The 17,632-nt window shown below is 47.9% G+C and overlaps 1 protein-coding gene and 1 non-coding gene across 3 annotated transcripts in view; both read right to left on the bottom strand.

Moving 5' to 3' along the window:
- Window positions 1-17,632, bottom strand: part of LOC135915321 (cholinesterase 2-like) — an 85,359-nt gene that overhangs the window by 14,588 nt on the left and 53,139 nt on the right. For both annotated transcript variants that reach the window (XM_065448358.1, XM_065448357.1), the window contains exons 2-3: window positions 10,371-10,495; window positions 5,344-5,730 (exon numbers count right to left, since the gene is read on the bottom strand). In XM_065448358.1, the coding sequence (XP_065304430.1) occupies window positions 5,344-5,730; window positions 10,371-10,495 (512 nt within the window). The remainder of the gene's footprint in view (window positions 1-5,343; window positions 5,731-10,370; window positions 10,496-17,632) is intronic.
- TRNAT-CGU (transfer RNA threonine (anticodon CGU)) lies at window positions 13,885-13,956 on the bottom strand. The gene has a single exon. It is a non-coding gene; the product is annotated as a tRNA-Thr (tRNA).

Below are 17,632 nucleotides of genomic sequence, written 5' to 3'. Positions count from 1 at the left end.
TTACCCGAGAACGAACTACAGGGGCGCTGCGAGCGCCGCTCGCGTGACGTCAGGGCAAGGACTCGCGCCTGTCGTCTGTTACAGTTCGGGCGGTGTCCGGACGCTTTCGGCGGTGTTGTCGTTTGCGCGCCTTCGTTCTCTTTGCTTGTATACTTATGGCGGTCGTTTCAAATATTTTTTTACGACGTCTTCATTTGCGAAAATTTATTCAAAGAGCTTATTTCTTAGACGACAATGCAGCTCTCGAAGGCAACGCGACAGTGCCAGCCGAAGGAGCGCAGACCAGCCCATTGCGGGTTTTTCAATCGACAACCGCAAAAATATAGAAAATAAGAATTCACGTATGATACGATACCTGCCGCGGTGCAACAAGTATGTCGCAGACGCTGGCTGCGACATACTTGTTGTTACAGTTACAATCCAGTTACAATCCGCAGTTACAGTTACATACAGTTAAAATCCGCTAAAACTGATTTGCTCACGACGAGTAGTTCATGGTGTAATATCGAATTTTTGCGTTTCTTCACAGAAATGCTCGGCGGTAACACGAGGACTTAACTAATACTGCAGTTAGGTTCTACAAGTACAACTTGCTTCTTTGACTGCTTCTTAAAATTAGGCGGTCCTTCACGTGCTTATTTTAAGCGGCGGCAATTTGAAGTAAAGCTAATGAAGGCTTACGTCTATTTACAGAATACAAAATGGAATGTACCAATATATATTCCCTTTTCTGTGCTACACGTTCAACTCACCTGATAAATTTACTGGTGTTTGTTGCTTGAGGAATATACATGGCGAATTTGTTTGGCGAACTGACACAGGCTACTCGGCCTAAATTTTTTAGTGAGATATGCCTGTTGGACCACATGCTTCAGCCAGAAAGAAGTCGAAGCGTCAATCATTAGTAGTATGGGACATATTGAAGATATAATTCCCCTGTGGAGGGTCAAAAATCAAGTGAATATATATGTAAGTCTTGTGGTGTTTTCATTATGAATGTTTGCGATTGGATTGGAGCAAACTTTATTTTGCCTGCAGTTGGGCGAGGTTCTCTTTTATGTACCGACGAAGCGAATAGTTCTCCGTTTGCACAATTAAACAACGCTGGAGCGAGACATGGTGAGACAGAAACTGCTTGAATTTTGCTTTTCTGGACAATCTAAGCTGCGCTGTAGTAGCTCGAGAATACTTTAGCCATTCCAACTGGAGCTGTAAAAAATGCTTTATGGTTTCAATTCGAAATTGTACTGAACTGATAGGTTTCGCGAACAAAGCGTGCCTCGCCATACCGACACTCGGTTGCTACCGTTGCGTGATGGGTGTGCGATATTGTCGATAAAGGCTGTTGAGGGCCACTATGAAACATTTCATCGCTAGCAATTGATTGGCTCTCGATCTTAACAACGAACCTTTTCTCTCAGGTGATTTCTACTATGGTATTTGTGAATTAGCTGTGTAAATACTCTACATGACGCGCCTTCGTGTTAGCAGCCATGAGCGATTCGTTTTTTGGAGGCCTGTTTCTGAGAGGGGTGAAACTAGCAGCAAACTTTTTCATGAAAGATGGGCGCCTAACTCTTTCTTTTACGTATATTTGGCTAGAACAACTCACCAGAGTAATAAGAATCATGATGACAGCTTCGCTGGGCAATGTCTTTCTAACACGGATAACATGCTGACGCAAATTACCAAGATTTTCTTTCGTGTAAAATTCAATGTCTCTCATAGCTAAATTCTAAGGGAATGTTAAGTGTTTAGCCAAGTATCGTACACAACTTCGCGTATTGAATTTGCAGACATTCTTTTTACGCAAAATTTATGGACAGAGACGGCGCATATGTGCTTTGTAAAACCAGTAGCCCCGTTCAACGCTACATAGCTCGCGATATCCAAGCCCCAAATATTATTGACTCACGTGCTTTAGGAGAAGGAACTGTCGTTCAGGCATGGCAGCAGAAAGAAGCCGACATACCCTTCAATAAGTGCGGCTCGAGCCAACCATACCCCAAGCATACACGAAGGGAACGAGCGCGCGCGGCCGCCGAGCGAGACGGAGCGAGCTGCGTCCTGGCCGTGACGTCACACGCGAGAGGGCGCCACTCCTAATTCTCGCCGCTAATAGCCGCACAAGATGGGCTCTGCAGTGACGATGGCTACGAGATGGTGCCAGAGTAGTGCGCGTCAGGCATACGGACACAAAGCGCTGCATGAGCGGAGGTCTATCTGCGGCGGCTGCTGTGAATCGCGCCCACGCGTCACCCACGCGCTGTCTCACGCGATCTCCCGATCTTCAAGCGGTGAAGAGGCTTCGCGGCAACTGCAAGGTCGTGATCCTTCCCGCAGACAAAGGGAACGCGACTGTTCTGTTGGACAAAGTCGACTACTCCAAGAAGATGTTGACGCTGTTAGAAGACACGAATACGTACGTTCAACTTGACCGGGATCCAACACCCGAGGTGCAAAGAGACTACCAGAAGCTTTTGGCCGATGTCTTTCGTGTGGTCCCCCCTGAACGCAAGTCACTGTATTTCAGATTACTTTGTCATACTGATTCGGCCCCTGCTCTTTATGGCCTCCCCAAGGTTCACAAGCCAGGCGTTCCCATGCGTCCAATTGTAGATTTTACGCGTTCGCCCCTGCACCAGCTATCAGGATTTTTACATCGTGTCATTTCGCCCCTTGTCGGATAACGTGCCACTCACATACGCAATTCCTACGACTTGATGGACAAAGTCCGTGACGTCGTGCTGGACGAAAATGACATCTTGGTCTCTTTTGACGTGAAATCGCTTTTTACTAGTGTGCCAACGGAACTGGCCGTGGATGTATGCAGTACCGCTCTGGAGTCGGATGCCACTCTACCTGAGAGATCGCCTATTGATGCACCGGATCTGGCTCGGCTGTTACAGTTCTGTTTATCAAATACGTGCTTTACGTTCCAAAAGTGTTTCTACAAACAGGTCCACGGAACGGCTATGGGAGCTTCTATATCGGTAACCGCCGCTAACTTGACAATGGAAGCGCTTGAAAGTCGAGCTCTCTCTTCGTTCAGCCCTGCTCCGAACGCATTCTTTCGCTACGTGGACGACTGTTTTTGCATCATTCACAAAGCAGTAGTTCAGTCGTTCACTTCGCACCTAAACAGCATGGAAGCAGTGATCCAGTTCACGGTAGAAGAGGAAGTCGACGGCAAGCTTCCGTTCCTTGATATGCTGATTGAACGAAAGGGGCCTACTTTGTCGTTCGCTGTTTTCAGAAAGCCAACTTACGCAGGACGCTACTTGCATTTCGGCTCCTTGCAACCTGCTTCTCACAAAAGGGCAGTGGTTTCGACGCTTCTACGACGCGCGGAGAAAATCTGCACGAGACAAGAAGACTACGCAGCCGACGTAAGCGTGGTACGGTGGGAACTATCAGCCTGTGGTTACCCGTGCTCTTTCTTGAATGCTGTCGAACGACAAATGGCACGTCCGCAGTTACCCCATGCTCCCTCTAGTCAAAAGCGCGCCGGAATACCATATATCCCGTCCACAAGTGAAGCTCTAAGCCGTATTCTGCTCTCATACAATGTTCAAGTGGCACACATTCGAAACCAGAAACTACGACAATCACTCGTCAATGTTAAGGATAAATTGCCAAAAGAGAAATTCCCAGGTGTTGTGTACGTTGTAATGCGCGGATTGCGACTACGTGTACATTGGCGAAACTGGTGACTTTGAAAGGCGCCTTAAACAGCACAATTATGACGTCAAAAAAGAAAATGTGATATCCAGTGCTTTGGCTGAGCATGCCACCTCAAGCGGTCACGCAATCGACTGGGGGAAGGCACGTGTCCTTGCCAGGGAAAAAGGGCTATCTCGACGCCTTTATCTTGAGTCGCTCATGATTCAGACTACGCCACACACTCTGAACAGGAGCGATGGCACCCGCCGTGGTTGCTCAGTGGCTATGGTGTTAGGCTGCTGAGCACGAGGTCGCGGGATCGAATCCCGGCCACGGCGGCCGCATTTCGATGGGGGCGAAATGCGAAAACACCCGTGTACTTAGATTTAGGTGCACGTTAAAGAACCCCAGGTGGTCAAAATTTCCGGAGTCCCCCACTACGGCGTGCCTCATAATCAGAAAGTGGTTTTAGCACGTAAAACCCCATATATTATTAGGAGCGATGGCAATCTGCCGTCAGTGTATGCGCGCTGCCTGCGTCACGTGTTCAAGACTATTTAAGCGAGCTGCTCGAGCTCCTTTGTTTATTTTACCTGTGAACAAGGCTCCCGTGTGGGAGCCGAAACGTCTTCTTTTCTTTTAAATCTCTATTTGGTCGGCGAAGTGCCCCGGTTTTTTTTTTACCCTTTTAACCATCTCCCGATTAGCGAGGCAGTCGCGCCACGAGACGTGCCGTACGAGACAGATTGTCCGTGCCAGACAATATATCGCGAAATGAAAGCACGCATAGAGCTGCGCTCAATAGGGAGTACCGTAAGGAGTAGGGAGTACCACCTATAGGGAGTACCCCTACACCAGGCTTTGGGTACGGGCTAGTCGGTATTCCATTGCAAACATCACTTACAGCGCGTACATAGACAGGGACCAAAAGAACGACGAAGGCAAGCGCTGACTTCCAACTTATCTTTATTTTGTGTAACACGCGTATATGCAAAGGCACCAAGACAAATGCTTGCAAAAATTTGCACAGCTTTGCATCAGAACTAATCCTTTTGGTAAGGAACATAGGTCTTGCAGTATCAATCGTAGAAGAAAGTATACAGATTGTTCGAAAGGGGTAGTGTAGAGGATACCTCTGAAATGCGATCGCTCTTATATAGGGCAGACAGGTACATGTCTAAATGTTAGATTGGAAGAACATAGCAATAAAGGGCGTAAAGGGCTGGAAGAGTTTTTGGTGTCCATTGTGCACAATGCGGCTGTATTCCGCTGTTTGAAAAAGCCAGTATTTTAGCTAGGCATCCTAATGAAAACACTAGACTTATCATTGAAGCAGCATCGATGGCTGAAGGTGACTCGGTTAGTAAACCGTCAGTTGCATTAACAGATAAAGAATTTGCTTTTCTGAGGTCGCACATGCGCGCTCTTTCATCTTAAGGAGGCGGTCATGGTTCCATTGAATTTTGAATGCGTATTCATGTAGGTTTCGTGCTTCGGGGAGGGGGGGTGGAGAGGGCTTGTGTCTTGGTGTCTCGGTATATATGCGTGTTACTCAAAACAAAGATCAGTTGGAAGTTAGCGCTTGTCTTCATCCTTCTTTTTGTCCCTGTATATGTACGCGTTGTAAGGGATGTCCACCACTACAGCCTCTTTCGCAGCACCGTCTCGTCCGACGCTTACCCCGGCGTCCGGGCATCCAGATGTTCAGGTAGAGGCAGTCGTCCGAGTCGCTCGTGCCGACTGTGGGCAGCCTGGGCACGGGGCTCCACGGGTACTGCGGGCAGGCGGGTACGCCGCCAAGCCGCAGCGGCATGCCCGGCCGGTACTCGACGAAGGCGGCCTCCGCGAAGCGACCCGACTGCCCGACGCGGCCGTACGGAACGCCGAGGTACTCGGTCACGTTGCCGTCGGCGCTGCCGCCGGGGAAGCCCTCGCAGTGGTCGATCCCCTTGACGGTGCCGCCGAGGCTGTCCGCGAGCGGCGCCGGTTCGTGCCCGGCGAGGCACACGAACCGGTACAGCAGCGCCAGCAGACCGCACAACGAGAGCGCGGCCACTGTCAGAGCGACTGCGAGGAGGCACGCTTTTGTGGGATTCGAAACACGCGCGATTTGAGCGCGGGGCTCGGACATACACCAAGTGCATTTCTTTAAAGGGAAGCTTTCATTGTCTCTACCGCCGCACTCTGCAAGGACGCCTGTGTGGTCGATTAAACTGGGCCGATCCATGATACCAGTGAGAAATGCGGTGACTGAGTGAAGTAGTGGCTCAGTCGGCTGACCCTGATAGCCGTGCACGACGTCGTGTGTCCTCGCGACGATTGTAACGTGGCTTGTATCGCGGCCGAGGCTGACGGAAGGGCAACGTCAAAACACCCACGGCACCTTCAACCTATCGCTCGACTTTGGAGACAATACTCCGATGGTTTGCGTTCAAATAATAATAAAAAAAGAATCTAGACGTAATTTGTGAATGTCAGCTGTGGCAGATAGCAAAGTTCACTCAACCAGGTAGATTACCGGACGAGGCGAACGCTATAAGTTTGATTGGATGGCCGCAGGGGGAGTGTTTGAAATTCCCGGGTATTCTAATCTTCTAGTGGATTCCCAAGCCCCTCGATCACGTTACTACCAACATTGGGCGCACGGGAAGACAGCACACATCAAGGCACAATCTTTCTCGGCTCACTCTCGCACGCTTTGCCTCCCACCCACAGTATACTGCACGCCGCGATAAGATCTTATTGCTCTTGGACTGCGTACGCAACACTACGACGGCAGTTACCATCTAAGGAGTGTCAATATGACAACAACAACAACAACAACAACAACCAAAGGAACGAACGAGCGAGCGAGCGTTTTCCTTGACGAGTCTGACAACCGACTATTCAACAACGACCGCCGACCACCACGTAAACAGCCGAAACATGCAAAGAACGGTATCCCTTAATATACACCGAAATCAGCCGAAATCAGCCGAAATCTTGTCTGTCAGGAAGGCAAATCGCCATGTTGAAACATTGGCTCAAGACCATCCTCCATGCTCAAGACAGAGATACGTCTTGTTCGACCACTGTTGATAGCCTTGAAATCGCTGGTGTCCCAAGAACGTCGTCCGCGTCGCAGTTTGGCGTGCGAAATTCTAAAACAAGAGTCCGGCATTGATTTCTTCCCGTCAATAATAAATTCTTTGCCTCCGAGAATAAAAAGAAAGTACGAGTGCAATTCTGAAAGACTAATGTAGCAATTTAAACTTCCGATATTATTCTCGTTTTTTAAAGTGTTTCAGTAAGACAGGACGACGTCTCCACTACTGGGCTTGTCCTTGTCAAGGCGACCCCAGCATCCTTTGTACATTGTTTTGGTATGACTGGACAAAAGCTAAGCAAGGCGTCAAATATAGCGAATGCTTTGTAAAACATGCGCGGCAATGTGAAAAAAGGCATGGAACTTCGCTTGTAGAATTACGGGAACACCGCTCGCTTGACTTTTGCCGCGGTTTTTCGAGGCAGAATAAATTGCGGGTAAGATTCAAACATTGAGCCAGAGATGGCAGCACCAGTCCGTAGGCGCATTTGTTGGATGCGTTTCGCCTCTCTTGATTAGGTGCAGCAGGTATTGACTCCAGGAAGCACACCCCATTTTGAATCCACGTCCCTTTATCTACAGGCAAATAATAGGAAGAATGCAGCTTAAATAATTAGCACCCCCTATAGTTTTCGTGGTAGCACTGTTTGAATGCAGCTGCTGTGATATGACTCCATCAGTGCATAGAAATACTATTACGCTTGACGCATATATACCCATGTCATTATTTGTTGATATGATCATAGTTGTTCCATAGTTGTTCATAGTTGTTCCATAATAGTTGATGGTGTTTCACGTTCCGAAATCAGACAGGGTATGGGCTATGGGGGAAAGCACAGTGGTGGGAACTGGGTTAATTTCTCCCCGTGGGGCTCCCAAACGTGTATAGGCACAGGGAATGCGGCCGCTGAGGCCCGGACTCTAACCCGCGACCTCGTGCACGGCAGCTTAACGGCATGGCCATGACGCACCGAGGCGGCTTGCGACCTCTCATGTACACCCTTTATCAGCAGAGTCCAGAGATAATGTGAAAGGGTTGCCAGATTTAAATGGGATAAAAATGCACGTGGCCAGATGCATGACAACCAAGATCGAGTGGCGAACGCTATACGGTTTCATACTGACGAAGGTGGAATTTGGCGCTGCAATCGTTGAGCCAACGCGGCAGTCATGGCATGGGTAGCACATGGAATCATTTAAGATTTGGCACGAATCTGGTGAAACAGCCCATTGTCGCTTCTTGCATTGTTCCTTGTGGTGCCCTTTTGCTGTGTTTCAGTCTCATCAGGTTCCTTTAGGGCACTTAATTTTTTGGTCACGCATCATCATCATCATTATAATTATCATTATCGCATCATCATCATCATTAAAATAATCATCATCAACAACATCATCGTCATTACCTTAAGCAGGAGCAGCAGCAACAGCTGCAGCAGCAGCCACGCGATAGCCAGAAGGACGAAGCTTAGGTTAAATATGCATACTTAGCACCATTCGTGTGGTGGTTGAAGGAGCCCGCACTAACAGTTGCGCCAGATTTTGCTCCAGATTTGGTATTTAGATAAAGTTAAGGATGAGTTTTTTCAGCCACGAGCTATCGTTAAAACTGTCTTATTCATGCTCTAGCCAGCGCTCTTCATATTTGTATAGGCGCATTGAACTAAATTATGGAAAATATAAAAGATAAATGCGCCGCTTGCAGTTAAACAGGCACAGAAAGGCCTTTTCTTAAAAGGCCCCTCACCAGGTCCCATAGCAAGCATTGGTTATACGCATGAAGTTGTTACGTGTCCTCTAGGGAGCGTTATGCCACAAAAGGTTTTCAAATCGGCTCGTTAATAGCAGAGATAGAAATATTTCAGTGCCGCGAACCCATGATTTCCGGAGGTGAGCTTCACTGCCACTGCCAAGCGAGACACACTCTCCCCTCGCCCCGTCTAGCCTCCGCAAGCGAAATTCCTTCCCTGCGTTCTCCCATACCGGACCTCGAGGATCGCGTGACGCACACGTCATGGGCCCCGCCTTCATCTTTGTTTCTCCTCGCCTTTTGTTTGCGGTGCGGCCCCCTTCCGCTGATGACGCCGCGCGCGAGCTGTTGCGATTGTCTCGTTTCGCGCAGCGCACGATTTTGCACGCTGTGCACGAGCACACCTGATTAGCGGTGTAGGTCAGTGCTACACGAATATGGAGGCAGACAGAAGCGGATCACAGAGCGTGATCCCGTGCTGGAACACGGTAGAAAATGACTTTGTTTCGGCGTCTGCGTGGCGACTGCACTACATGGGAACAAGCAGACGAAACGAAAGTACATCTCCCTTGCTGCGGTGCGAAGTAGAACAAAAAAGAGCAGACATTTGGCTTGTGCATTTTATTATTTCTCTAAGTTTTAAGTCGTTTATCCAAGCAACATGGTACACAAATAACACATGTTGCATTGAAAAATTCTCGAAGTCACGTGTCACCACGAGCGACGTCACAGTGGAAACACGTGTACGTAGGCGCACAAGCACGTGTACGTCATCCTCCGGCTTTGAGTGCGGCGGCCGCGAGGAAAAGGGGAAAACGGCGTTCGGCTTGAAATTTCAGATCTTTCGGCGGTGCGTAGCGATGCAATGCTTTGCAGATACGATCGTTAGCGCGCAATGTCTGCTCTGCGCTTGTCAGCTCAAAATGACCAGACCTGGTGAGGGGCCCTCTAAAACAAGAAAGGTATGTTGAAATGATGCCTTTCAACGAATTTATCTCCAGAGTGCTTTAACACGGTGGTATCTCTAACGAAATTATTGGATAGGACGAACAATAATGGAGATATGAAGCGGACAATGTCTACTTTCCGCAGTCTTTCTCATGCAGCCTTTCATTTCTAGCTGGGACGGTTGCCGATAGTGCTATCCAGTCCTATTGCTTGCTTAGATTTTCTTCTTTCCAAGGTGTAGTTACGGTAAACCTTCAAGGTTGGCATGTGATGAAGCTGCCGGAGAGCGACGCAGTAGCGGTGAAAGGATGCATCCTTAGCAATCCACGCTTGTCCATTTGCCAGAAGATAGCACATGTGCGCATGCGTGCGCGAGCTTTCGCTGAACAGCAGCTTATGTACAGTGCGGTCTACTGTTAAAGGAAACGCATGGATGTCGATCCCGTGCGAATTTTCCCCTCTGGAAAGTGTACGATCACCCCGCTTTCCAGCAGGTGATTTCGGGTTGGCGGCGCTGGCACCTTCTACACACTGGTGCTGTGCATTGACGTAGCATCAGCATATACATGCAGCTGCAGCACCAACAAGGAGAACGCCGTACATTAGAGTGTTCCCTTTAACAGTGGACCGCCATGTACATCAGTAATCGCCCAAGGGCTGGCGTCTATGGACTGACTGCGACGTCAGTGACGATAGCACCGCCGGAGCGAGCACGCGATCGCGGCATGTGTGATCGCAGACTTCCTACTGCGTGGAGGGAAATGATAGTTGGAGCGCAAGTTTCTGGTAGAATTCTGTACATTACGTAAACGTTTTCTTGCCTGTTCAAAACGTGTCGCAGCGGCCCTATAAGACGGAGACGTTTGTTTTGCCTGACGCCAGAAATTTATGCAAACTATGGGATAATAATGGTAATTAATGACTTACCGCATACGGATCGACCAGTCCAGTAGAACACGCCGTTCTTGTATTCCGGGCAGCTGGACCGCAGACACTCCGTCAACTGCGACTGTAGTCTGGACATCCTTCTCCATCTTCTTCCTCCTCTTCATCTTGAACAGGTTTACGGTAGCGAGATTAAAAGACAGGATAGGATAGGATCGGGATAACTTTAATAAAGTGCCGGCAAACGAGGGTTTAACGCGTCGTGACGCTGGCCAAGCTTCGACCCGGGGTTATACCCTATTCTGCGCTAGCCCAGTTGGGCCCGTTTGTAGTGGGTCATGAGGCTTGTGCTTTTCGAGAACAAAAGAAGACACACAGTGTGTCCCGGTGTGTCTTCTTTTGTTCTGTGTTCCAACCGGGCTACCGTAAACGTATTCAAGAAGCGCCACCGACGAGCCCACATTGCAACCCTCGTTCATTTTACCCTTGCGTGCTTGCCTGTTTGTGCTGACCGCGGCTGCTTGATGAAAGGAAATAAATATTTAAAAGGCATTGCTAACTAGGTTTACTTCTATGTAAAGCTGTGTGCAAGTGTCACCTTGCGACCGAAGGACAGTTACGAGTATGCGAACTTCATTCGGGCCCTTGAGATAGCCGTTCTGGACCCCTTCTCCAATGATGGACCCTCTGCTTGCTTATCTCTGCGCTTTGCGTATTACTGCCTCCTCGCGCCATTAAAATCCCAGTGCAATTGAAGCCCAAGGAATTTACGTTTTCGTGAAATGTGTTCTATCGTTGCTTTGGTTTACATAGAGAGAGAGAGTGAACTTTAATAAGCACCAGCAGTTTTGTCGGCTGGGCCTAGGCCTCCCACGATGGGACGTCGAGGTCTTGCCTCTTCGCCGCTTCGTAGGCCTGCTGGGTCGCCCAGAGTTGGTCGTCGAGGTGGGAGCTGCGCAGGGCGGCGTGCCATCTCGACGAGAGGGTTTGGTTTACATACAAAAGCGGCAAATATGTTTTACAATGCCGTAGTTTTGCCCGCAGTGTTTAGCTCTCAAGCAGTTAGGCCTAGCTTTACATGAAGTGAAGCGCTCACCTTAACGTTGTCGAAAAAATAATTTCATTTTAATTGTCTCATTTATCCACCCATAGAGCGATTCTCCGTTTATTTTGCACTCTTGTTTTCCAACTATTCATATTTAGGAAACCTTGTCACCTCTCAGAAACATCTGTTGTATGACCAGTGACAACGAGGAGAACTGTAAGTCGTTCGTATTATTTATTTATTTATTTATTTATTTATTTCGGAATACTGTCAATCCCTTCTTGGGATTTTTACAGGAGAGGGCAAAACATACAAATACAGGTTCAGTGCTAACATATACATTTTTAAGAGTCAAAAATAAAGGCAAAACATGCAATACACATGACAATAATAAATAAAACTGATGATGGCACTTGAATACAATAATTACACTGAGAGGGACACTGTAATATAAGATTATAAACAAGGTTATGCTGAGAGGAATGTAAGCACAGAGCTCTCAGCGAGGGTAATAAATTTGTCTATGGTGCGCTGAGCCGTGACTGATGGATGCAAGCGATTGCAATCTCGGACAACTTGTGGAAAAAAAGAATATCAGGAAGTATTACTGTGACTATAATAAGGTTAATCTCTTTCTTGCTCTCTCCGATGACCCTGCTTTCTTTTTCGAGGTAAATGTGGTATTCCTGTTCCACGGTTACTCAGCACTCTGTATTATCCTTCCTGTTGTGGTGCGTCACCACTCGCCTCTTACATGAGACTTACCTCTCGATGCTAATTCACTGCGCCCAATGCTGTGTTGATCAAGGTATGGACAATGCAACTGGTAAATTTTGTAACCACAGCAGAGCATACGTGGGTCTTTAAACCTGTTTAACACTGTAATTTACCGCCTGTCGGGGAGTCGCCGGGTGCTAGTCTTCTCTGATATGTTAAGTACGTTAACAAAAGAAGAAAGACACAGCGAAATCATTCCCAAAGTTGACAATTGCTACCGTGTGAGTACAAACGAAGACTCTCATGGGAGTCATACCGCAAACACATTTCTTGCGTAGACAATTCTGCGGAAGCAGCGGGGCAACCACCAATGTAAAAATTCTTGTTGACATTCTATTGATTTCCTTTTCAGCAGCCGTCAATGAAGCTTTCATAGAAAAGCTGCCCAATGGTCATTTATACATATTAAGGGCAAGGTAGCGTACTGAGACCGATTCATGCGCATAATAATGGTTGTACGTATGCGTTCCATGTTAAGCACCATGTAAACTTCACGTTCAGCCGCTCACAAAGTTGACAAATTATTCGAATGCCAGGCCAAGGTCGCGACGTTTATGAAGCGACAATCTATAGACACTCTATAGACGTAAACAAGTGACGCGTGGTGTCGTATTCGCAGACATTAGGGCGAAGACATCACTAACACAAAATACGTGGAGCTCTGGAGATCTGCCATTGTAAGCGCTTTTATGGAAGCACGAGGTATGCCCAGAATAATTCATTATATACCTCCATACATACAAATTTCGAAAACCATCGCTACCGAGAAAATTCAAACTAAGTGAAAAGTCTATAATAATAACATTCGATTACATTAAAGACGGCTGACTTTTCAAACAACTGCAACTGCACGCGCAGCACTTTGTCGGACTTTTCAGATAAACGTGCATCTGAAGTTACTGAAAAAGAAAGAATACACGCCGCTTTCAATTCAGCAAAAATAAGCGAGCTCCTTGAGCCTATCAGTCATAATGGAGGATTTATTGGGTGTTTTGATAGCACCGAAAATGTTACGAAAGCTGTTCACCGGTATGTTTCTTTACGATAAACGTTTCTAAGGGGACACAAAACATGGGACAGTCAGAGTTGTAAGGGAAAAAAAGATCACCGAATGACAGTACATAAACATACCTTTGCAATACCTGAAGGAAAATCGCTGAACTTCTACCACATCATTTAACAAGCTACTTGCACAATGTTAGACATGAGATAAACGAAGTGTGAGTGAGCAATCCAAATTTGTGGGCATAACGTTGTTATTAATTTGATAATGTACGGAGCCGTCACCAGAAAGAAGTGCAGACGTACTTACTACTTATTTATGTGTGCTAGTTCTCTAGGTCTGTTTATTTTACATACGTTTAGAAAATAACTTACGTCTCAGTTTTGGTCCATCATTTCTCGAAAGATAAACGATATATATATATATATATATATATATATATATATATATATATATATATATATATATATATATATATATATATATATATATATATATATATATATATATATATATATATATATATATATATATATATATATATATATATATATATGTACGAGAAGAAAAGGGGTTAACCGAGGGGCCCGAGTTTTATTAATCATGTCATAAGAAGGCAACAGACAATGACACCAAGGATAACATAGAGGAAATTACTTGTACTTACTAATTACTAATTGAATTAAAGGCATGGTAAATACATCGAAATGAAAGGGGATTAAAAGGCAACTTGCCGCAGGTGGGGAACGATCCCACGTCTTCGCATTACGCGTGCGGTGCTCTACCAATTGAGCTACCGCGGCGTCGTTTTCCCATCCACTTTTCTGGGGTATTTATGTTTTTACTACCAGACTAACTTTGGGTGCGTTAGCCAGCGCCATCACTCAAAAATCTTGGCGGCGGATGTGGAACATCCTTTTTGCCGCAGGCGTAACGAGTGCGCGATCTTTTTGGGTGAAGGCAACTGGCCAATAAACCCACACATGCTACTTGAAGGCATCAACGTTGCGGGATTCGAGAGCCCCGTTATGTTTATTTTATCCCGATTTTCTTAAATCTTGGTGCATGACAGTTGGGATGCCCTGTACATATGCAGCATATACAGTATCGCACTTTAAATGCGCGCGCATGACATGAAAGTGTCGTCGAGTACTTTAGAATGCGCGAACGTGCATTCTAAGAGAAATGAAAACAGAAACAAGAAAACAAAAACGAAAAGAAAGTTTCCTTGCTGTGTTCTTCACCCATTCTACCGCAGTGCGCAACGCTGTCGAGCGGATCCGCTCCATGCATCTCTCTCTGTCTGGCCACGGGACATCGGATGCAGTCATCGTCACATTTTGCTCGCGTTTATGCCAGTCTGCTGCGCTTTCGTACCCCCGCCAGCTGTCGCTGCGACTAACTTACGCCCAGACCTTCGAGCCTGCAGCGCTGCAGGAAGAACGACGACGGAAACCGAACGCGCGCACGTGCTGACAACTCATGGTGATGCGAGCTGTGCCGCGCGTTCGTGCAGCTATCGCCTGGACGCACTTCCGGCTGCCCATGCGGTGCGGATCAGCGGACGTGTATGTGTATACGTGAGCAGGCAATATTACGCCAGAGTGTGTACGCAAGGAGACAACACGCAAGTATATATACAAAAAGAAGAGAGATGAGAACGTCGACTGACGCCCTCCTGTCAGGAGGGATTAGCGGTTGGTCGATCGCATCGGTTCCTCCCCCTGCCGTCGCCTTTCAGGTGGCCCGACAGCGGGGAATATTTCACGCGCTCACGGCTCGGTTACCGAGGATAATGGGACAGGCTTAGCGAGGATCGGAGCTACACATTCTGCCTGATGAATTGCAGGAAGTAGCTCTCAGTGAACGTATACCGTGCCTGGTCTAGACGGCGCTGAGGCCTAAACAGAGCGAGTCGCGTGGGAACAATACGGAAAAAGCTCTCCTCGTGTTGGGTCACTCGTTGGTTCCTCGTTGAGTATTAGGAAAATTGCGTTGACGGTGAATACGCTTTTGCATTTTCCTCCCGGAGTAACGCGTAACTGAGGTCTTATATGGTGGGGGGTAGCTATACGGTGCGCGAACAGTCATGCGTACGCGCAGTTTCACCGGACCATCATGCGGGCGTGCGCACCGGTGTATACTAGTAACTCGGAAGACTTCATACTACCTTAAGGTTGGAAATTGAGATTATGTCCACACTGACATTTTGAAGAAAGTAGCACATGCACTCCCTCCCGCGTCGATAGCCCTATCAGTGGTGGCTTGCCGAAAAAAAAAGAAGAAAGAAATTCACCATACTTGAGCTATTTCCTCTGCACGGAACTCATTTGCTCTCTGGCAGCGGTCGCCGTTTTTAAGAGTAACTGCTTTGCGACGCATAAACCATCGTACTCGTCGGCTAAAGTTATTGTTGCAGTGGTCTCAGAAAGGCGTGCGCATTCACTCCCACCTCTAGATGTATGCGTGACTCTTTGCACACAATATTATGCGTTAACCGTGCATGGTAGCCCCATGCTATCATGCACGGGGCTACCGTTTTATCATCCACTTTTTCTCTCAAGTGCTGAATGAGTTCCACGATTTCGCCCGTCAGGTAATTGTGAGTTCCATCTCGGAGAAATGACTGTATACATTGTAAGGGCGGCCTTGAATCGAAGAAGAATGCCAATTTTTCAAGACTTTGTATGCATGAGTGAAGTGCACTGCGAAAAGCCGCGAGCTCTGTAGCTGTAGACGTAGTGATGTGGGAAGTCTTGATCCGTTGTTTTATTCTTCTTGTTCGTGTAACTATGCATTGCCACCGGAACTGGTTGGTGTAGTTGAGCCATCAGAACAGACATGTGTGAAGTCGCTGTATTTCTCGTAGAAGAGGAAAACACGGGGAATGCGGGAGATGGAAATTCAAGACGATGAGCAAAACGAGAACAAGGTGAAAGCCGGCGCGAACGTTTCGACAAGTGGAAGAAGATAAGTCCACTTGTCGAAACGTTGGCTCCGGCTTTCACCTTGTTCTCGTTTTGCTCATCGTACAAGAGGAGTAACTTAGTTGCTTGAGCGCAGATGACGGCAAGTCCGACTTTTTCTGAAGTCCTGGGACTGTGAGGTTTACTTGAGTACCACTCACACGGCATAGAGGAATGGAAAATATCGAATATTTTATACTATGATTATGTAGGTAAACGGTTTATATAAGGAAGAGAGCGCTGTGAGTAGCGTAGCTGGGGCGGGCAATCTGTCTCGCGCGGCACATTGCAAACTGAGAAAAGTGTAGCGCGGCTGCCTTGCTAATCAGGAGATCGCGAGAGGCAGCGCGTGAGTGACACGTGGGCGCGAGCCACAGCAGCCGCCGCAGATAGACCCCCGCTCATACAGCGCTTTGTTTCTATGCAGACGACGTGCGCTACTCTGGCGCCTCATCGTAGCCATCGTCGCCGCACAGCCTGTCTTGCGCGGCACTACCCTTTTCTTCTCACGCTTTCGTTTCACTGGTGACGAGAGCGGCCCTCCATCGCAGGGAAGTCGTGCCACCGGTGTCAGCGGTGACAAAAAAAATTACCGACGATTACGTTACTTCCTAATGCGAAATTTGAGCGCAGCAAATAAGCTGTTTCACCTTTTCGATAGATTGAGGCAAAGAAATCGAGCAGCACATGTATGCGCTATCACAGAATTTTTTTTTATTTTTCACACGTATTCCTTTAACAAAGGCTCCACTAACAGTTCTTGAAAGTCATGAAGGAAGCTTTGTGGTCGGAGAAATAGACTGATATATGTTCGACTTGGTACACCAATGCTTGATTCTCAAAGACGAGATCTATACAAGTGCCTCGCGAGGTTGTCACAGCCGTGGGACGCGTTACGAGCGAGAGGAACGGGATGTTCTCCCGCATAAGTGTTAGGAAATTGCTGTTTGTCTTTATGTCAACATTAAAGTCCCCCACTACTAACATCGGTGTGGATCGATGGACGGTTAATGCGAGTTGCAGGAAGTGCACGACGTCTTTCGTGAGTGCGGTAGGGGCGAAGTAGGCAGCTAGCGATGAGCTTCTGCTTCAGCCTCGCTTACTGCTGGTTGCTCTCGACGGCGGCGATGAGCCTCCGCTTCGGCGGCGCGAACGGCAGGGTCTTCTCGGCGGCGGCGCTTAGCCTCTGCTTCGGCGACGCGTACTCCTGGATCATCTCGACGGCGGCGACGGTAAGCTTCTGCTTCGGCGGCACGCACCTCTGGATTCTGACGGCGACGGCGCTGGGCCTCTGCTCTGGCAGCTCGTTTAGCAGCAGCAGCAGCAGCAGCAGACGGAGGACTTCCATCGGTCGTCTCGCTCATGGCTCAGAAAGAACTGGCTGATAATTTCGCAGTGGCGAACGGCAGCGGCAATTTCGGCTCGGGCGGTGCACATATACAGATCCGCCGCCACCGATCTGGCTCTCTGATTGCCACCGCACAGGGCGAACGGCAGCGGCAATTTCGGCTCG

This window comes from Dermacentor albipictus, chromosome 1 (assembly GCF_038994185.2).
Source record: "Dermacentor albipictus isolate Rhodes 1998 colony chromosome 1, USDA_Dalb.pri_finalv2, whole genome shotgun sequence".
Classification (NCBI taxonomy): domain Eukaryota; kingdom Metazoa; phylum Arthropoda; class Arachnida; order Ixodida; family Ixodidae; genus Dermacentor; species Dermacentor albipictus.
Note: the sequence above shows the minus strand (reverse complement) of the source record. Positions and strands in the feature narration are given on the sequence as shown.